The sequence below is a fragment of the Podarcis gaigeae genome (genome assembly GCF_964106915.1).
Source record: "Podarcis gaigeae genome assembly, chromosome: 2".
Taxonomy (NCBI): Eukaryota; Metazoa; Chordata; class Lepidosauria; order Squamata; family Lacertidae; genus Podarcis; species Podarcis gaigeae.
In genome coordinates this window covers 45010877-45032969 of record NC_139679.1, presented here as the reverse complement: position 1 = coordinate 45032969, position 22093 = coordinate 45010877, and the positions used below count along the sequence as shown (strand labels likewise).

Sequence of the window (22093 nt, the reverse complement as noted above, 5' to 3'; positions counted from 1 at the left end):
CAAAGGTATAGTGTGTAAGCAGTCTAATTTAGGGTTGAGGAACCTCAGGCCCAGATGCTGAATGTAACCCTCCAAATCTCCCTTTCCAGCCTATGGGACTCTAGTCAAGTCATGCTCCCCCACCATTATCCTCAATTATTTTAGCTGGCTGGAATGTGCCTTGAACAGTGATAATATATCATGCTTGCCTAGATGGAGGTTGTTGTGAGGATAAAATAGGGGGTAGCGGAGAGAACCTTGTGTGCATGGGTGTAGTGGGGGGGGCAGCTGCCACCCCCCAGATCAAATAAAACAATAGAAATACTTAACTTACTGACCAATCAAGTCGGTCCTGCCCCCCCTAACAAAAATCCTGGCTACGCCCATGCTTGAGTGCCTTTGAGGAAAGATAGGATATTAAAATGAAGCCCCAGTCCCAAAACCCTGCCAGAAAACTCACATTGGTTTCTAACTGGAAGTGTGCAGCTGTTCCAGAGCAAAGGCAATAAATGCTACCCCATTACGGTTTCCCTTCTGTCTTCTGCTCAACATGGTAGTTTGATTTGATTATTGCCTTCTTCATATGTTGTTAGGTTTGTAGCTTATACAGATTCTAGTTTTGAAAAAATGATTTATCTGATCTGTTGGAAGCCACCTGAAATGCTTCCCAAAAAGTAGTCTCTACTCTTCTTCCATGTAAGTCAGGCAAATCTATCTCTACTCTCTGATTTGTACTGGGCAAGGGAAAAGAGCTCTACCATGGCACCAGAAGTTGCTTGTGGACAAATATATGAGATGCTTCCATGCTTCAGCACACACTACCACCTAGTTTTCAACATCTCCCTCCATAACTCTGTGGGATTGGAACATGGGATTTAATCCAACAGTCACTGTATGAGCAGAATGCCTCCTAATTATACAATGGGAACTTCCCCTTCCCTTCCCTTCCCTTCCCTTCCCTTCCCCTCCCCACCCCAAATCTGCTTGTGGAGGGCGAGAGCAGGGTGTACAGGGGTAGGAGAGGGAGGAGTAGCAATGACTTTGTTAGATGCAATCTGTTATGTACTGAGTTGAATAGAATCCAAAATGCAGCAGTCTGATTGGTCCTAGAACAATAGGATTCAGAATGCAGCAGTCTGATTGGTCCTGGAACAATGCAGCAGTATGATTGGTCTGCAGGAGCCACCCAATCCAGCTCCAGATGGAAGTGAATCCACAACCTGATTGGCCTACAGGAGAATTCCGGAATTAGCCAATCACGTGCAGCCCATTGTGTAAATAATGTATATAAAGCAGATATTTTGGGGAAACTTTCATTCCTCACTACTATGAGCTGAATAAAGAACATGAAATCCACACTTGACTCCGAGTACATGTCACAATCCATGCTCTTCTTGTCACCAGAGAGCTCAAAAATTCCCTGTGCCTCATTATCTTGGGTGGGATCAACTTCCTAGTCCTGCTAGTGGAAGCCTATGCAAGGATGTCTCCTCCCTCTACATCCCCCCAAATAGGCTGTGGAGCAGGAAACTCAGAACAGCCCGCAGGGGAGGAGAGAGGAGACTGTTCCATCTGGCAGGCTGAGAAGCTTACACTGGCGGAACAATTGCCATAGTGCTGCATTGAATTCCCTTGTTACAACCATGGCCTTGCAGATGCTTTTGATTTCACCTTGCACTTGATGCTTCAAGGCATTGGTCTGATCCATGCTACCCTGGATAAATTTCAATGGTTCACAGACTTTATATTTGATTGATTACAAAGTTATTGATTGTTTACCGGTAATTTCTATACTGCTTAATATATTTTTAAAAATCTCTAAGTGGTGAACAAAATCTGATATTGGCTTGAGACCCTTCTTGCATGAATAAGGCTCATATGGATTGGTAAATTTTTTTATTAGAATCATTGCTGGCAGGCAGTAATAGAAAGTACCGCAAGGCAATTGTAACAGAAAAGTACTTATGCTTAGGAATTTAAAATATTTTTTGGGAAGCCATGGGTTCATACACCAATACCATAATTTCCACTAGACAATACTGTTAACTAAACAGTCACAATTTGATGCAATGTTAATTTTCCACCAATAAACCTGTGATGGTTCATTTTTGGAGTGATTCCCTAACTCTCCGTTAGTTGCTTTTCACCAACACACACACACACCTATTTTGCTAACATAGCAAACAATGATTCAGCACAGAAAAACACTTTTACTACTCTTCTTGAGCTTGGCTGTTGGTAACAGGTGCGGGCCATGCCCGTGCTAGGGCCACAGTATTTAATTTGCAAATGTTGTGGGTAAGCAATGGTCAATAATAGTCCTTTGGTGAATGAGGTTGCTACTAAAGTGTATTGACTGCCACATACCTTGTGCAGACTTGTGCTGCAGAAGCACTTTCCGCTGCTATTAAGGTCTTTCTGTGGTTTTGCAGCCGGAAGTATTGTTTTCTCCCTTATATTTGTGGCAAAGGATGAAAAGGAGGCCCCATGTGTCTCACATATATGCATTATTAAGCTGGTAATCCTTCCTTATCAGCGCATGTGCTTATGCACAGTATTGAATTAGGAGCCGATGCTCACACACAGACACAGATTCACTCGGATGCATTCCGCCACATACACTGGAAGATTCACATTAAGCAGCACCTGCACCCAAATAGGCATGCAGATCTGGGCAAGTACACAACACACCCATTCTGTCAACACACAGCAGCAACTTTAGCAACAGATGCAACTAAAGCAAAGTGGAAACAGGAGCCTTTGGGCTTCCACGCTTCAGAAGACACAATGGGTCAATTTGCATAAGGTTGGTTCAACATGATTCAAAGAGAAACGGGATGTTTGTTAACCCTGAGCAAGAAGCAAAAGTTGCAGTCAAGCATTCAAGAGGAGGGTCCCTAAAATCAGAGGGTGGAAACAGATGAGGAGGTCTGCTCAGTGGGGCTCAGCTAAAATAAGCCTCTTTCGGAAGCGATGTGTGCATGCCTGCGATGAGATGACTGCAAAGGGACCCAGGATATTTTAAAGGTGAAAGTTTTCCCAGGCTTGAGTAGCGTTGCAGTATAGAGAGGAGGAGCTTGACTAGCATTTCTGTTCACAGATCCAGTATTCATTTCCATGGCATGCAGCATCGTTCCATTTCCCATTGAAAAGGAGGGTAGCGCAGTCCTCACCCTGCAACGCATTATTGGGTTCTCCAGGCCCCCAGAAGCTGGTGGTGGCAGTGAAAAGGTGAAGTTAAAGAGCAAGAGAAGGGGATTAAAAAAACCCCACAGATTAATAAATATCCTATATGCCATAACACTAGGGGCAGCCATATTTCCCCATGCAATCCCGTGTGAGAGCAATGGAATGTCATCAAGTCACATCACAGCCAGCAACAGGGATCTTCCTTGTTTCCCTCTTCCCCAAGATACTGTATGCACAGTATTTATTGTCTCATTGGTATTATCATGTTCATCACTTTCATATACGGAAATGCATTCACTGGGCTTCTGTTGATGTATTCATAATATTGTAGATCTTTCCAAATGGATATTAGCCTCTCGAGTTGTTTGGTCACCACCTTTTCACCCACTGTGGCAAATTAAGAACCTAATTTTCAGGTGGCTTTAAATATATATATATATATATATATATATTTAAAGGAGACAGACTCTCATAATTGCTAAGAATAAAACCTCCATGTAACCCTGCCTTCCAGATGCTGGAAACAAACTGGTTAAATGGCTATCACCAGAATGCTCTGCTTGTGAGCTTTGAGAAGCATCTGATGGGCCATTGTTGGAGACCAAAGGCTGATTTTGGTGGACATTTGGATCCTTAGCATTAGATTGTGAATGAATGAAACTTGGAATCTGAAACCTCAAAGTTGGTGCCAAACAGATGTTTCCTGATACTTGAGACCATTAAGAAAACACACACAGTCAGCTCATATCTATATATTCTAGCAGCACACATGTGAAAACCTGTGAAAACAAGTCCCATAAGTTAATTGTGCGTTGTGGGAAGAATTGCTCTCTCTTGTATGCCATGAGTCTGCTGCCCATCAATGTCATTAGGTGTCACAGATTTCTAGTCTTCTGAGAAGGGGGGGGGGGAATGCCCTTGTCTATTTTCTCCACACCATTCATGATCATATAAACTTATTCATGACCCCGCCCATAGTTCTCTTTCTTCTACTCTCCGAATCCTCAAATAATTTCAGTGCTGTTTTTCTGGAAAAAGAGGTGTCAGAACTCACAATGAATGCCTGCCGTGTTCACATATAATAGCAATGGCACCCACCTGATAAGTGCTGGAACTGAGTTCCAGAGAGTTCCAGCTGAAAAAAAGCCCTGGGTTTAGTCCAGAAATGCAGACCCTTGGGGATAGGATGATCACTTGCACATCACAATGTGTCCCCCACATTGGAAATACATTACCAAAAAATAGGACGAAATAAAAATTTCTAATTCATACATACACATACAAATTTAGGAAAAGTGCTATAATTTAAGCAGAAGTACAATCAAGTTTGAGGGATGCGAGTGGCGCTGTGGGTTAAACCACAGAGCCTGGGGCTTGCTGATCAGAAGGTCGGTGGTTCGAATCCCTGCAACGGGGTGAGCTCCCATTGCTTGGTGCCTACTCCTGCCAACCTAGCAGTTCAAAAGCACTAATTGGGAAGGTAAATGGTGTTTCTGTGTGCTGCTCTAGTTCGCCAAAAGCTGCTTAGTCATGCTGGCCACATGACCCAGAAGCTGTATGCCGGCTCTCTCGGCCAGTAAAGTGAGATGAGCGTCGCAACCCCTGAGTCGTCCATGACTGGACCTAACTGTCAGGGGTCCCTTTACCTATACAGTCAAGTTCACCTTAGCAAGAAAGGCTATAGGCAAGTGACCTGTGTGTGTGCTGAGTTTGTCGTCCAGGAGCTAACTGTTGATGGGCCACTTCAAGGTCCTCCTTTGTTCTCCCTTCTTAAGTCTCTTAGTCTTTGAACTGAACATGGACCAGACAGCTATTCAAAAAGAGGACTGTCCTCTGTAAAGGAACCTACCCTACCTATGGCCCTCCATGTATTGCTGGACCCCAGCTCCCATCAGCCCCAACCAGCATGGCTAATGGTCAATGATAGTGGGAGTTGTAGTCAAACATCTGCTGGGCCACAGGTTCCACAGCCCTGCCAGCCTTGCTTCTCATCTTTGTCTGTGCATTTGGAGGCACAGGACATTGTCTAAGGAAGGAGGGAAGTAAAGATATTTCAGGCTTTTAGAAGGAAAACAAGAAAACTGTTGCTCCTGATAATGTAATCTGCTATCGTCATTCTGCAGGGCACGTTATAAGTCACAAGGGGAGGGGGCCAACATTTTAATTGCACCAGAAAGGGAAGAAAAAGTGTTCTGGCTCTCCATAGATTTTCCACGAGTTGCAGTTTTCATGTATAGATGCCATGCCCTTTCAAAAGGATAATTGCAAAATGTCAGCTCCTGAGCCCAAAGTTCTCAAAAAGACAGGGCAGTCATGAGACGTATCCCATGGGTCTGATTCAGCTATATTGACATGTTTATTTAATTTAGACTCCGAGAACCCAGGGAAGGAAATGTAAAAGACAACACAGAAGGGAAGTTAAACAAAAGACAGTTCTTTCTTAATAAAAGATTGGTTATTTCCCAAGCAAAGTGAATGGGAGGCAAGAGGGAAGTACTTAGAAAATTTTGTGATAACACCCCAGGAAATATGTCATCTCTGCTTTTTTGTAGACAATAATCCCCAACCAAATTCTTTGCAAAATTCCCTGCAGGTCTTTTTTCGGGTTTGGGGGTAAGGAAACATTATATTTTATACTTTTTGTCCAATTTGTACTCCAGAGGGTTCAGAAAGACTGGAAGAGATTCAAAGTGTTTTGAAATAATTTGTTGGAGGGCTATGGAAATCTCATGCTCTTACTGACTGAGGTATCCTTGTTTTATCAGTTTCTCATTTTTTTCTGACCTTAAATTCAGCTCTCCACATTTTGCAGCAATTTGAAATCCTCATGAAAATTCATCAACATATTAGTACATATTTCTCCTAATAAACATATTTTATATCCAGTTTTATACATATTTTTGCAAGCAGCTTCCTCTAATATACTGCACTGTTGTGTGTTATTTTCACCACAATATTTATTTTTATGCACACAGTCCCCTAATATATACCTTTGGGGAAAGATTGGTTGGCAAACTGCATATTAAAATCTGGCTAAGTGTGAATTTTGAAGGATAGATGTGTTCTGGCTCACTTACTGTTTCAGAAAGTGCAGATTTAATAGATTTGGCTTCAGATGAGACCTGAATCGAATTTCATCCCCATTCCTACAATGCACTGCCTTCAGTATATTATCTGGTGCAGGTCTTTCTGTCAACCAGGTAATGGCAAACACTTGTCTTCTAAATCACTGGTTTTCAACTAGTGGGTTGGGACCAGTAGCTTTTATTACCTACTCAGTGGGGAAAGCTCTTAGCAGTGCTGTAAAAGGGAGGCCTTTCATAACTTGTTGTACTCTATGGGGAGGGATGAACTTTTACATGCTGTGGGTGAGAACCTCTCACTTAATGAAGCCCTTAAATATAGATATCGCCTTCTTCTAAAAAGCGCTATATGGCAGCTGAGTTTAGAAGCTTTTTAATGCTTCCCAATTTCTCTTTTATTGAATGTGCTCTTTATGTGCTATTAAAAAGCATTCAAGCTTACATACATAATCAACAACAAAATTTACTATCATGAAGGTCTGTTGCTTGTTCTGTTTGAGCTCCTGTTGCCCTAGTGGTAGGCTTCAGAAATCCCTAGGCAACAGCTCACTTCCCTATCATAAATTACCTTTAGTCTCTGCTTAGTAGTACACTTCCAGCCAATGCAGCAATTGCCTTTTTGCATACATTTTTAAAAGAAAATTTAAAGTGTTTTTGCTTCTTCATTTTGTTCTTAAATTACCGTATTTTTTGCTCTATAAGACTCACTTTTTTCCCTCCTAAAAAGTAAGGGGAAATGTGTGTGCGTCTTATGGAGCGAAAGCAGGCTGCGCAGCTATCCCAGAAGCCAGAACAGCAAGAGGGATCGCTGCTTTCGCTGCGCAGCAATCCCTCTTGCTGTTCTGGCTTCTGAGATTCAGAATATTTTTTTTCTTGTTTTCCTCCTCCAAAAACTAGGTGCGTCTTATGGTCTGGTGCATCTTATAGAGCGAAAAATACAATATATACCTGTTTGCTGCTCTGGGCTCCTTGGAGTGGAAAGGCAGGATATAAATTCAATAAACAAAATATGGAAGGGGTGGCGAACTTCTTTCAGGCCGAAGGCCATATTCCCTTCTAGGCCACCTTCCCTTCCAAGGGCCATTTGCCAGGGAGGGGCACGGAAGCAAAAGTGAGAGCTAGCGGTTAGAGTGCTGGACCCAGGAGACCCAAGTTCAAATCCCCACTCACCCATGAAGCTCACTAAGTGACCTTGGGCCAGCCACTGCCTCTCAACCTAACCTACCTCACAGGATTGTTGTGGGGATTACATGAGGAGGGGGGGAGGAACCATGTAGATCACCTTGAGCTCATTGGAGAAAGAGGTGGGATATACAGTAAATGCAAGAAATAAAAAAAAAGTGGGCAGAGCAACAAATGTGAATTTTATCTTTGTATACAGTGGTACCTCAGTTTAAAGACGCTTCAGGTTACAGACTCTGCTAACCCAGAAATAGTACCTCAGGTTAAGAACTTTGCTTCAGGATGAGAACAGAAATTGTGCTCCGGCGGCGTGGCAGCAGCTGGAGGCCCCTTTAGCTCAGATTAAGAACAGTTTCAGGTTAAGAACGGACCTCCGGAACGAATTAAGTTCTTAACCAGAGGTACCACTGTATAAGCTAGTTTTACACCTCTCACACACCCCATTCTCTATCCCCCATGACGGCAAGAAGAAAGCACGATCGAAGTCCAAGGACACGTTCCAGCCAAACAAAAAAACTCAAGTGGGGTGTTTGTGTACAAAAAGGACTGTTGAGGGATTTGGCCTGGGGATAGTGTGTGTGGCCAAGGAGCAGAGTGTGGCTTGGAGAGAGTCCCAAGCGCTCTAGGGAGAAGCTGAATGGCTGCACTTCCCTGGCATAAAGTAAAAAAGGGTAATGCCTCACAGATTTTGAGCTATCATTCTTCCTCAGAAGTAGTTTAAAGAGATGCAAGAGCTGACAAAGACTGAATCTTTTTTTGTGGTGCACCCATTCTCAGATCTGCTGAGCCCTAATCAAAAATATAACACTGTAGTACGACCTACATCCCAATTTTTGCCTTTTGTAACTTCAGTCTAGATCAGGAATGTTGCACAAAAGGCTTAGAAGCTACTTAAAGGTAAAGGTAAAGGACCCCTGACAGTTAAGTCCAGTCGCGAACGACTCTGGGGTTGCAGCGCTCATCACGCTTTACTGGCCGAGGGAGCGGACGTTTGTCCGCAGTTTTTCCGGGTAATGTGGCTAGCATGACTAAGCCGCTTCTGGTGAAACCAAAGCAGCACATGGAAACGCCATTTACCTTCCTGCCAGAGTGGTACCTATTTATCTACTTGCACTTTGACGTGCTTTCGAACTGCTAGGTTGGCAGGAGCTGGGACTGAGCAACGGGAGCTCACCCCATCGTGGGGATTCGAACCACTGTTTTAGACCACAGCACCACCCGCATCCCTTAGAAGCTATATAGGGTTCCCAATTTTATGGGCTCCCAACTTCACCCACAGCATCCCTTACCACATTCCACACAAATTGCTGGATCAGCCTTGGGCCTGGGAGGTTGATATGTTTTGTGGGGCAAAAGGGCTAATGACTATCTGCAGCTACTAAGAATTACGTCCTGCTATATGCTGAAGTAGCATCTGTGGGTGAATGCTGAAGCCTACTTAAGAGGAAGTAGAGAGTACCTGATTCTGTAGGTCAATGCAAAGCAAATTCCCTCCCCTTAAATATTAGACAGGTGCCATTTCTATTGTCTTTCTGGGACCTACTGAAACCTCCTTTTTTCAGCAATCCTTTCAGATCTTTCCCAGTCTGCATCTGCAGGGTTTTTTTTACATACGTTTTTAAGCTGCTGTGACACTTGTTGTTTGCTGCCCTGGGCTCCTCTGGGAGGAAGGGTGGGGTATACATTTAATAAATATAATAAATTATATATGCTATGCCTTTTAGTTTTAATTCAATAAATATTTTGAAGTGGTAATTTGACAGATCTGTTATGACACGTTCTAACTTATTTCTGTTTTTAAATATGTAACTGAGATAGTATTGATGGGTCGGCACTGAATTCAGATGGAAATCATCACTCTCAGTGAGCAGCCATGGGCAACAGAGAGATAGTAAACTTGGTCTTCTCGTTCATTTGATTTGGCCCCTCCAGCCCACATTATCTTGAGAAGCCATGATGGCTTCGTTATGGCATGGACTTTTGTAACTGTGACACCTTACTAGATGCATGAGGAAATTGCTTCAGCTCCGAGATCAAGGAACCTTCATTCTCCAAAGATATTCTGAAAATCTCTGCAGTTCTTCAGTGCAAACTCTCCCAATATAAATGGGCCCTGACTGCCATTTCTGTTAAAAAGAACTTAATGGGGAATTACTTACGAGATAGACAAGGGAGTGCCATCCACCCAGCGCCACTCCCCTTCCTTGACGGTATCACTCAGACCAATCCAGAACACTTGCTGACCAGCAAGTTGTTTTATCAGAAAACTCTATGTGGGGAAATAGAGAAGATTATGCCCAGTTGTTTATGTCTCAGTCACAAATATGAAAAACATATGAAGAGGAATTCAAAGTAGTTCTATATTTCGGGTAAGCATTTTGACTTGCCCGATGGAATGATCTCTGCCACTGCATGCTGTTCCAAGGGTTCCCCTGACCTGAGCCAATTTTGGGAGGCACAAGGGGAGGAGAGGGGGGACAGTCCTATTGAGCATGTGGAAGTCCTTGCACAACGCTCTCACTGGCAGAATGCATTAGCTGAATCCTGCTCATGCTGTTTTCCTTGTCTTCAGGCATGTGCTACTTTGATTTATGGGTGGGCTACATAAGGAACCAAGGGGAAAAGCTTGCAGAGAATAAGGCTGGAATAGTAATTCCCATCATGCAACACAGTGACATATTAGAGCACAAGTGGGGAACCTGCAGTCCTTCAGATGTGGTTGAACTCCAACTCCCGCTAGCTCAGTGGATGATGGGAGCTGGAGTCCTAACAAACTATGGAAGGCCACAGCTGAACAAAATCAAATCTATGAGATGGAAGAGACAATTTGCAGTACAAAGACAAAAGCACTTGTGTTAAACTGCAGGTCCATGTAGAATGACTGGGCTCAAGGCCGGCGCTTGCATGAAGCAGAGTAAAGCAATTTGCCTCAGGTGGCTGATCTGGCCTCCAACCCAGCCCTGCCTCCACTAGTGCGCCACTGCCAGCCCCACTGCATCGCTGCTAGTGTGAGGGAGTGTGAGTGTAGTGGTTAAGAGTGGTGGACTCATAATCTGGTGAACCGGGTTCGCGTCCCGTTCTCCTCCACATGCAGCTGCTGGGTGACCTTGGGCCAGTCACACTTCTCTGAAGTCTCTCAGCCCCACTCACCTCACAGAGTGTTTGTTGTGGGGGAGGAAGGGAAAGGAGAATGTTAGCTGCTTTGAGACTCCTTCGGGTAGTGATAAAGCGGGTTATCAAATCCAAACTCTTCTTCTGCTGCTGCTAGCACTGGCACAGCTTTGCCCACACCAGGCTTCCTCAAACTTGGCCCTCCAGATGTTTTGAGACTACAATTCCCATCATCCCTGACCACTGGTCCTGCTAGCTAGGGATCATAGGAGATGTAGGCCAAAAACATCTGGAGGGCCGAGGTTGAGGAAGCCTGGCCCACACCATCACCACTGCCTCCACAGTGCCCTCACCCTCACTGCTACATCGTGACGGCAGCACAGGGGGAGCTGCAGGCAAGGGTGCAATAGCATTGGCAAGGCTGGCAGCAGCACCAGCATGGAAGTGTGAGCAGGGAGGAGGCCTGGATCTGCAAGGGGGTGAGGGAGGCATTTTGCCTACAGCGGCAAAATGTCTCAGGCTGCCCCTGACTGAGCTAGCGAATACATGAACCATAGTTCCCACTTGTCTCAGTAAAAGACAAGGAAAGCACTTACCTGTTCCGCCTGGATGTTAATAACCACCAAGTGAGCTCCTTCTTTCTCACAAGATTGCTTGGCAGCCAACCACGGTCTTTTTGATGTTGAAAAGAAGTAGCAGTGTTTTTCAAATAGCACCCAGTTCTCTGGGCAGCCAGTGCCCAACCCCTCTGGAAGAGTAAAAGTATTCAAGTAAGAAACAGTGCTGGATCGCTCACACGGTAGAGAATCTTTGGAAGTGAGTTGATTTTCCTTTCTTCACCTTCATCTTGCTGTTGTTATTGATTCATATAGTGCCATCAACGTGGCTCTGTACAGATTTAAAATAAAAAATTCTACCCCAAAGGGTGCACAATCCAAAACAACAAATAAACAATACAGTACAATTAAAAAAAAAATCAATGGATTAAAATGCATAATTCACAAGCCATCACATTGGGTATAATAAAACTAACTAGCCAAACCCAAAGGCCTCAGGAAAAAAAAGATTTTAAAAGAGATTTAAACATACAAACTGAGAGGGCAGCCCACAAATGTTCCAAAAGATTATTCCAAGCAGCAAGAGAAAAAGGACAAAGACTCAACAAAGAGCAAGGAATCCTTGGATGAGTAAGAAGCATGGAATCAGAAGAACGAAGTGAGCAACTAGGCAAAGGCGGAGCTAGCTGCTCCAGCACCTGGAGTGGTGCCCATCATAGTTGTCAACTTTTTCCTTTTTTTAAGGGAAATCCTATTCAGAATTTCCTGTTAAAAAAAGGGAAACGTTGACAGCTATGGTGCATGTGCTGTGCACCCAGGGGCGGGGCTAGCGATGTCACACACACCCCGGAATGACACCCAGGGCGGACTGCACCCACCGCATCCCCTTCCTCCGCCAGTGCAACTAGGTCCATAGAGGAGCACCGAGGCCAAGAGATAGGAAGGAGGTTGACCACAAAGAGCTTTAAAAGTAAAAACAAGAAGCTTATCAAGTATTCTAGAGTTAACAGACAGCCAATGAAGTGACTGCGAGAGAGGAGAAACATAATCCGATCAAATCACCAAGAATATCATCTTTTCTGCAGCATTTTGAGACTTTTTATAGTAGTAGAGTCTGTGCCCGTCACTTGCTTCACTCACCAGCCCCACCTACCCTCTCCCCAAACTCCCCACGCCTAGACTTTGCACATGAAAAGCCCTCACCAAACCCACCTCCCCACACTAACCTCTTTGCTCACCAACTGTGTCTATCCCCACACCAACACCCCACACCTCCTTACCAACTCACCTCAGGCCCTAGATGTCACCCAAAAAAATTCCCTCCAACTATTGCCTTAGACCAGAGCTTTCCAAACAGCGTGTCGCGACATGCTAGTAAAATAAACAATAAACAGCCCAGTGGGGGAGCACCATGGCAAAGATGCGAGAAATGGCAGTCAGGGAATCTGTGGCCCCCGCCACCTTACCTGGGTCTGCTCTTCAACCACAAATGGTGGCAGCAGTGACAGCAGATTATCTGGCTAGCTGGCCACTGCTGTCTCCTTCCTGTGCTGTTCCACCGAGAAGCTACTAGATTTTCTGATCCTATCATAGGTATTTGAATGGTCTCACCTGTGAAGCTACGATACTCTTCCAGCAACTGTATCACATCTTTGGCCATTCTGCCAGTCAGCCTTTTCAACTCAGTCACTTCGTCCAGCACAGAGGGAGTCAATTTTCCTTCTGCTTTCAACTCAGCTAAGGAACAAAAAAAGATAACAGAATCAGCAGCTGCATTTCACTGGGGTCTCTCAGGATATCCTTCCAAGAAGCTAACAAAAGGTGCCTCCCTTCCTTCATTGATATTTTTCATATTTAGGGCATGAATATACATTATAATTCAATATTGGTTACCCCTATGCCTATATTTACACTATATGCACTATATTTTTTTCCATTTGTTCAGGCACGTCAACACGAGTCTCGCAATCCTGCAATTATTGTTATAATTGAACTTGTTAGTCTTCAAGTGACTTTCAACACATTTAGAAACATAAGCATAAGAAACATAAACCATTAACAAATTTGTACACACTCCACCACAGTCACAAGCTGATGTTTTTACCTCATACATCTTTTACCTGATTGTTTTTGGAATTTATATCTCATCCTTCCACGATTCTCCCAATAATGACTTATAGTGCAACGAAAACAACAATAAAGGAATAAAACACAAAGGAAAAATACTAAAGGAACCATTGAAGAACAGCCAAACCACAGATAAATAAAGAAATAAAAAACAGATAATGGTGTGTTAACATTTGATGACTTCTACAGAGTACTTTATGGTGAAGTCCAATGTCTTATAAGAAGGAAGTCTACTGAGTTCAGCAAGACTCAGCCAAGGGAAGTGGGTATAGAATGGCTATCTGGTACATGTTTACTCAGGTGTTAGTCTCACTGTGCTAAAGGCAGCTTATTTCCAAGTATTGTGGGCATTTTTATCCCAGCTTTCCATCACTCAGTGTTCTAAGGAGCTTACAGAAAACCATAAATACTATTATTAGGACTTACATTATATTCCTTCCTCCTCCTGGGGAGGAGCAAGATGATGAGGTCTACAAGATCACATAATGCCCATATAAGATGGCCAGGAGAGAAAGAGGACAGGTCTCATGCATCTTTGATAGTTGTATAAGAAGGAAGATGACAAGGTACCCCTTACTGAAATTTTATTTATTTTTATTTCTATTTATTCAATTTATATACCGCCTTACACCTGCAGGTCTCAGGGTGGTTCATAGGATAAAATCACAATATAAAAACACAGAATACATAATAAAAATAAAAGCAGAAACAACCCAATAACCCCCTCCCCCCAAAAAACCCACATTTTAAAAGGGCATTGGATGACAATCAACCAAAGGCCTGATTAAAGAGGAATGATTTTGCCTGGCACCTAAAGGTATACAATGAAGGAACCAGGCGAACCTTTCTGGGGAGAGCATACCACAAGCGGGGACCCACTGAAAAAAAGGCCCGTTCTCTTGTTGCCACCCTTGGACCTCTTCTACACTACTATTAAATGTGTAGGAGCCCTTTCCCCATTTTCACCTAAGCACCCTATACCTATAGTCTCCTACAACATTTGCTGGCTATGTATCTTCTGATCATATCATATGCACTTGAACAATATCAGTGTATGATGCCTCTCACATGTGCAAGTGTGCAACTTACCTATTCCTTGTGCTACATCTTTGGCAATTCCGCCATTTTCCCTTTCCAACTCAACCAGCTCTTCTAGCACAGAGGGCACGGAATTCTGGTTTCCCATTACAGCAACTAAGGAACAGAAAATGCTGAACAAATTAGTGTCAGTTTCCTTCTCTGAGGATTTGATGTGGAGACAGCAGGTCTCCTGCCCTGCTTAGGAGTGTTACATATGTGACTTTGAACTCGGCTATACAGCTGCAAATAAAACGTTTTAAGTGTTATATAAATTGCAATATACAAATGTGACACTAGATGGTGATGGTGAGCTATGGCAAATTCAATATATTCTTTTCAAAACCTTTTTTTAAGCATCTTCACAGCGTTTTTCATATGTGTGTAGATTCCACCCTAGTCTCCACCTATGCTCTGCTTGTATATTTGTAAATAAACCCATAATTCTACCCCCAAAATGGCAAAAAGTTTAAAATTATCTGTCCTCAAAAAGCAAGACAATGCGAGATAGAGTTGCCCTGGGGCTTCTTACTATTTGGGGAAGTAGGAGTGCCTAACAATAGCACAGGACCATTAACAGTATCATTGCATGATGCTCCTCACCTGTAATGTTGTATAACTCTCCCATCACTTGTGCTACGTCTTGGGCAATTCGTCCAGACTTATTTTTCAGCTCAGCCAGTTCTTCTAGCACAGAGGGCACTGAATTCCTGCTTTCCAATACAGCAACTAAGGAACAGAAAATGCTAAAAGAATTAGCAGCTGAATTTCATAGTGACACCTCAGGATATCCTTCCCAACAGCTGGCCTGACATATCGCCCTCTTTCCTTCATGCATGCTGACACCTTTGCTCATATTTAAGGCTTGTACATAGTGCCCTCCATGTTGGATTACCAACTCCAACAGCCATTTGCCAGGGTGATGGGAGCTGTAGTCCAACAACATCTCAAAGGTACCACATGGGCTACCCCTGTTTTATAGAACTGGATACCCCATATCCTACACTAACCTCAATTTTTTTTTAGTTAGTTCAAGCAAATGAAGTGGAGCCCTTTACTACTACAGATTCTCTTTCTTCATACAGTTACACATATTAGTCTTCTGCATTCCAAATGATCCTCTGTTCCGTGCGCTTACTTGTACAGATACAAGGGCAAGGCAACAGGCTTTATCTTATGACTGGTTTACCCAAGGCCATTTCAAGGTCAAATAATCCAGCTTCATCCTAGGACAGGAATGACAATATATGCAATCTCATACCATGATGCATTGAACAAGTTTGTTATTCTTGCCATTTGTGGAATGCTTTCCCCAGGGAGGCTTGCCTGAAACCATCATTATATATCTTTAGGTGCCAGGCAAAAACCTTCCTCTACAACCAGGCCTTTGGCCTTTAACTATCTGTGGTCCTTTAGAAGTAGTTGGGATGTTTTTGATTTATTTCTTTACCTCTTGGTTTTAATGTATCTATGTGGGAGGGGAGTTGCTTTGTTTGTTTGTTTGGTTGGTTGGTTGGTTGGTTGTTGGAAGTTGCTTTGGGTTGCCTTGTGCAAGATAAAGCAACTAACAAATTTGAGAAATACGTAAATAAATAATTCTTCTTAGCACAATTAACTCAGGGCTAGAGGTTTGGAAGCGGCTGCACTAAGGCTCACAATCCTATATTTTGCTTACTTGGGGATAATACCCACTGAATTCAACAGGGTCTACAACTGAACAGACATGTATAAGACTGGAATGTTGAGTGTTCAGGTGGGCAGTGGCAACAGTCATGCTGAGGTCTTCTTGGGCCAACAGCATAATTCCTGAAGCATCCTGGTCCACCAGCTGTACCTCATTTTTACAAAGAGGGATGTGATTATTCCAAGTACTGCAACTACAGGTAACAATAGTCCCTCTGAGGGCACCAAGTTCTCACCATCACCCCAGCATCTCTTTTTGGAATATCTCCTGGTTTGTTTTTAGCCAGGCACCCCCTGGAGGCACTGGACTGCCTCTTACCTGCAGATTTCTTGGACTCTTCTTGGAGCAACTTAATATTCGTATTGATTCCAAACACTTCCTTTGACACTGCAGGTAACAAATGAGGTGTTATTTAGAATGAAACAGGGCACGTTCCACAGGCCAATTCTCCTGTCCGTCCCCAATGAAAAGAATGAGAGCAGCAGAGATGTATAGTAGTACTGGTTACAATTAACACATGTATAACATGTGCGTCTGTTCAAAGTACTTCAAGTGCATCTAGTTGTCATCCCTTGTAACAATCCTGCAAGGGGAGTGAAATATACAGTACTCAGAGTCCTGTAGTGATTTCATACTCTTTATTGCAGCTTGTAAAACAGTGATTGAATTACCCCCCCCCCAAAAAAAACCCTCAGGCTTTTATAAACATTATTTACACAATGAGTCCCATCTGAATGGCTGATTCTTCTTCCCCCCTGGAGCCTGATTGGTCTTTTCCTGCAGGCCAATCAGTTGTTGCGTTCTAGGATCCTACTTGCCTATTCTTCTAGGATCCAAGCTTAGTACATAACAGGGAGTCAATATTATTATCCCCAATGTTGCAGATAAGGAGTCTGAGGCTGAGAGAGACTGGCTTCCTTAAGGCCTCCTAGGCTGCATATGGACCATACATTGAAAGCACCTTATTTCCCCCAAATAATTGAAACTCGGGGGAGGTATTACAGTTCCCAAGTGTATTTGGTGGGGTGTGTGTGTTTTAAATGTATGGTGTGTATGCAGTCCTAGTGAGTTCATGACAGAGGCAACATTCAAACTGGAGACTTCCTGATTTGTAGCTCAGTCTCTTAGCCACCACATGAAACCAGTAGTTGTGCTGTTGCACATTCCACATTTATTTTAATGAGGCTTGTCCAGAAGAAATTCAGTGCACTTTGTCCATAGCCTTTTGTGATAGCACAGGAAATTCTGTTTTATGATTCAGAATAAAGCCTCTTTAATCTGATTATTTTGGTATAAACTTCCCCAATCTAGTTTGAATCAGCATGATCGTGCTATTCTGCAGCTGAAATCTGCCTTTGTAGAAACAGTCATATGCAAATAAAAGACCCATATATTTGAAGCCTCCCACAAAATTCCCCGCAGTGTCATACTCACCTCTGATTTTTCAGTATTACCAAGATGTGTGTTATCAACCATAAAATCTAACAATGCAAGCCACCTCACGAGTTCTAAAAAAAGGGGACTAGAACTCGTTCCAAGGATTTCGGTCTTTACTAGGGTGTAAAAGATACAATAGCAGAAGAACTTACTAGAAGCAAACATCTGTGACCATTGAGTGTTCCTCCTGCTGTTATCTTCAAACATAGCTGAGTCTAAACACAAGAATAATATTTCAGTTTGGTCACATATTTTGGACTGTGAGCACACACACATTCTGTAAGGAACTCAAATTCAGCTATAAAGTAATCATATAATAATCTCCATGGTGTTCAAAACATTTCTTCCAGGGCAACAAAGATATGTTGTTTTGTTATACTACTTTAATTACACAGTAGGTATGGGCACTGACTACAAATCTGGTTCTGGTCTGCTTCAGTGCTTTTGTGTGGGGGAAAAGAGATGTACCACTAGGTAAGAAACCAGCCAAAGTTCAGACAAATAGGTCAAGGGGCTTTTGTGCTAGGCATCTTTAAAGTTGGTTTGGGAGGGAAAGGGGAATTGTGGGCAATAACTTTATTATGAAAATAGAATACATTGTAGAGATGCCTCTAGGAAAGGAGCCTGCAAAATACCAAAACAGGGAGCTATATGAAGAGAACGCCTTTAGGCTTGTGTTCTGTTCAACCAGCTCCAAAACTCACGAAAATTAAGCGCAAATCTGACTTGAAAGGACTGGAAGTATAAGCATGTGGCACAGAAACAAAAGGTCTTAAGTGTCCAGCACTTCCCAAGCAAACAGCGCTAGCAGAACTAGCAAAGAGCACAGAGCAGATGAAAACAAGGTGATATATTACAACAACATTTGAAGCAATGTGATTAGAGATCCCTGATAAAATCATACCCTCTCATTAGAACAGGCATGGGGAATTGCCTCTGGCCAGTGGGCCAGATCATTATCTCACCCACCCACCTGTCAGTCACCTGATATTACAATGACATCAGGCAGTAGTGGCTGGCAGGACAGCTTGGGCTGAGCTGAGTTGCTGTCCCAGTTTCATCAAAACACCATGTATCTCTGCTGCTTACTGGAAAGAGAGAGAGAAGGCATGGGGGTGAAGTGTGGGAAGCTGAGCACATGGTGGCATTCCACCACTGCACTGCACCACAGTGAGCTCTCTGCACATCACCCCTCTCCCGCTTGATAAACAGCAGTGATGTGCAGCTGACCTCATGGGTTCATCTCTATGAAGGTAGTGTTAAGGGAAAGGGAGACACAATCACACATTTTCCTCTGGATTAATTCTATGGAAATCGCTTCCACGCTATAGATCCATAGTCACAATCACGATTCATTTCCAGAAGTGTTAGTCTGCGCAGCAAAAGCCACAATTACAACAACAGCAAAAATATTTGCGTGGCACCTTGCATCTGGTGAAGGGGACAGGAGTCCATAAAACCTATGCAATAATAAATGTGTTTGTCTTTAAGGTGCCATATCATCAAAATCCACCTTCACTTTCAGCATCGTTAAAACATCAACACTTCTTCTATTAGAAAAACAAGGTAGCAGGAGGCTAGTGTCCTCTCACAGGAATGGCATTTCTTCTTTCGGAAAGACTTACCATTTCTGAGGCTCTGAGAGAGAAGGGCTATGCAACACACAAGGCCAATGCCCAATATGGCACAGCAGATGATAACAGGATTCCTTCGGATGAACTGGGGGTTATGGAAACCTGTGAAAGATAAGGGAAACAAATAAGAATCAGCAATGGAGAAGAAGTGGAAGCTGAGGGAAGCAGGCAGGTGGGCAGGCAGAAAGGACAGTTTTGGATTATAGCTTAATAGACATCAGCATCTTTCAAAGTTGGCAATGTCACCACTGCAGTTTACCAGGAAGCTGGGGGCAGAGAGGTCAGTGCAGTGTGGATGCCCCAGTAAGGGAACATTACTCAGTTGAAAATGCTTGGTTTAGGTAGAAGAACCAAAGTTAACTTTGACTGACTGCTATAGAGTTCATATAACTGCATACCTCTAGTAGTCAAAGTTATTTATATGATGTAACTAAACCCCCAGTTGTCCAAATAAGAAGAGAGTGTCCTTCCTCCCCTTAAAGTTAGCACATTGTTGTCAAAAACTGGAGGATGTGACAATGCAAAACATAAATCTCAAATCCATAAGAATCACCCTCACCCCTATCCTGAATGGAAAATGTTACATTTGAAGAATGAGAAAAGGAAGCAAATGTAAAATTATGTGGATGCCCAAAAGGTATCTGGCAAGCTGCAATAAGAGATATGTCCAAATTCTGACAAGAGTAACACTGAAGGTACTCTGAGCTTTGAAGCAAAATTGCAATTTGTTGCTTGAGGGCCAAATAGAGTGCTTGACTAGTGGATCTGGACTGGTATCCCAGGCCAAGCTGCTTTTGTTATGCCACCAAAGCCAAATGCAGAGTGAATGAGGGCAAAACTAAATACATAGCAGACAGCTATGTACCTTGTTTTTCCTTAACTAATTGCATTGACAGAGGTGCCCAAGTCTCACTGTGAAGGCAGCGCATGGGGAAGACAGGCAAATCTCTTCACTTCCCAGTGAGAGCAGAATGGAGATCATTCCCTGCTCTCCCTGGTGGAGCTAGAACCCCTAGGAGAAAGATCTCCATTGACATCAATAGGGATTTCCCCTCCTAACACTGTTAGCCGGCTGACTGGGATGTGGGTGGTGGAATCTCCATTCTGAAAGGTTCCCACATGGTGCCTTCACAGTGAGAATTGGGCTGCTCTATCCCTGTAATTAGTTAAGGATAAGCCAGATGTATGGCTGCCTGTTATGTATTTAAATGCACATCTAGCTTTTCCCTCAGGAAAATGTTACCAGTGTATGTTTTTCCTTCTCTATGACATCAGTGTGAGTCAATCCTTTATATGACTGATTAATTAAATTAATTATTTTAACAATTATTTATTATTTCATAATTAATTATTTTAGTGCCAACCTCCTTAACATTTCTTCCACACCCAGCTTATCTGTCATACCTCTCTTCCCAGGGAAATAGTTCTGCTCCTCCATTGACAATTCCTCTTGCCTTGAAGATGATGCTTCCATCTCCTCAGCTGCACAGGAATCTTTGTCAATACCTTATATACCAATTCCCCTGGGACAGCCGCTGTAGTCTTAATTACAGCAAACACATGGAAGGAAAAAAGATTTCTGTGGCACCTTAAAAGAGTAATAGATTTGTTGTGGCATGGCCTTCCATGTACTAGAGACGCTTTTATACCGAGGAACTGTTGGTGTTTCGATGCACATGTGACTGACTCAAGATTTAATCCCACTTCCCATATTCAATTTTGTAAGGCTAGGAGTTTGGGCTATGAGAGTCTGCTCCGAGTAGGTTTGCTAAGATGTATAAGACTGAATCAGATAAGTGCTGGAGTTGCAATGAGGTCGCGGGTGTGGTTTTTTCATGTGTAGTGGACCTGTAAAAGGGTGAAAGAGTATTGGGAAATAAATTTATAATGAACTGAAAAAAAATGTTTAAAAGCACTTTTCCAAAAAAACAACAACCAGAGTCCTTTTTGTTGGGGATAATTTAGATGGAAATTACCAGATGTCAAAAAAGGATATTTATGAATTCCACTTCAATGGCCTGTGTTTCATTAGCCCAAAAATGGAAAACGAGTGACGTCCCAAAGCAAGCAAGCACACAGGTCACCTTTGTCACAGTCAGGACGCCTATGTCCTGGCCAGGCCTGCGCCCAATTTGTTTTTGTAGAATCTTGTTTGTTCTCAGTAGCCAAAATTATATTATCAACATATACAAGCAGAAAAGTTGTTTTCCTTCATTTGCAAGGAGTTGTACAAAACAAAGTGGCACCAATAAAGAAAATTTCCAGGGTGGCAAGAGAAAGCAAACTAAAAATGCTTTTGCAGTTCATCAAAACTATCTAGCAATATCAAGTTATAGGAAAACTGCTACTATTAACAGTAATCCTTCTAGTTGGTTAATTGGTTCGGCAACTTCCATGCATGTGTGATGCTAGTTATTTCCCCAAAGAGTTAAATGATAACTAATCAGAGGCAGCTACAGTTGCAAATGACAACAAAATATCTGTGAGAGGAAGAGGAGCAGGTTTGCTCAAGTGTGTTGCAGGTAGAAATACTGTCTGTAATGAAGTGAAAACAATAGTTTACTTGCTCGAATTAACAAGTAAGAAAGTTTTGAGAATTTAAATTCTAGATTAAAATTGATTACTTAATTGAAAAGGGGATTGTAACAAAAACACTGGAGCCTAATTTGAATAGTAGAGTGCCTGGTATCTGGTGGGCAATCTCATCCTTTATTTTCACACTGTGGCTGCAGACCAAATCACCTGCCAGGAGAGTTATGAGATTCAGGTGGGGGTCAGATGCCTTGTCAATCCCAGCCGGCATATAAGAGGACGACTGCCCTGGCCAGGCCAGGCCTTCGCCCTGGCTCATATTGAAATTTCAGCTCCGGTCGTCCGAGGTGATATGGCTCATCTTCCTTTGAGCCCAGCAGAGCATTAAAACAACAAAGTCCACAACGGAAGGATGAGGCAGGTATGGGCTACATTGCTGTGCTTTATTCCTAAGCTATGCAGAGAGCAAAGAAATATACATGTTCTCTCTATCAGAAGCAG

General features: G+C 43.0%; 1 protein-coding gene across 2 annotated transcripts; it reads right to left on the bottom strand.

Moving 5' to 3' along the window:
* Positions 1-1858: 1858 nt before the first annotated feature.
* Positions 1859-20721, bottom strand: LOC310834562 (uncharacterized protein). 2 transcript variants are annotated; one of them, XM_083718212.1, is made up of 10 exons: positions 20465-20721; positions 19052-19162; positions 17579-17641; positions 16308-16376; positions 14909-15034; positions 14318-14422; positions 12713-12838; positions 11141-11292; positions 9593-9702; positions 1859-3190 (listed from the first exon to the last, which is right to left on the bottom strand). In XM_083718212.1, exons 1-10 carry the CDS (start codon positions 20532-20534, stop codon positions 3061-3063), a joined length of 1062 nt encoding a protein of 353 aa, XP_083574338.1. In that variant the 5' UTR covers positions 20535-20721; the 3' UTR covers positions 1859-3060. The 2 variants fall into 2 exon arrangements, with proteins under 2 accessions (XP_083574338.1, XP_083574339.1); XM_083718213.1 differs by lacking the exons at positions 1859-3190; positions 9593-9702 and adding an exon at positions 9821-10033 and having other exon boundaries at positions 20465-20515.
* Between the last annotated feature and the right edge of the window lie 1372 nt (positions 20722-22093).

What these genes read in the sequence shown, in the direction of transcription:
- LOC310834562 (XM_083718212.1), bottom strand. Translation starts at nt 20,534, where the DNA reads ATGGAAGCATCATCTTCAAGGCAAGAGGAATTGTCAATGGAGGAGCAG. An exon ending in CTATTTCCCTGGGAAGAGAG is followed by an intron (nt 19,163 to 20,464) that starts GTATGACAGATA and finishes TATCTTTCACAG; the next exon opens with GTTTCCATAACCCCCAGTTC. An exon ending in GTCACAGATGTTTGCTTCTA is followed by an intron (nt 16,377 to 17,578) that starts GTAAGTTCTTCT and finishes TGTTACCTGCAG; the next exon opens with TGTCAAAGGAAGTGTTTGGA.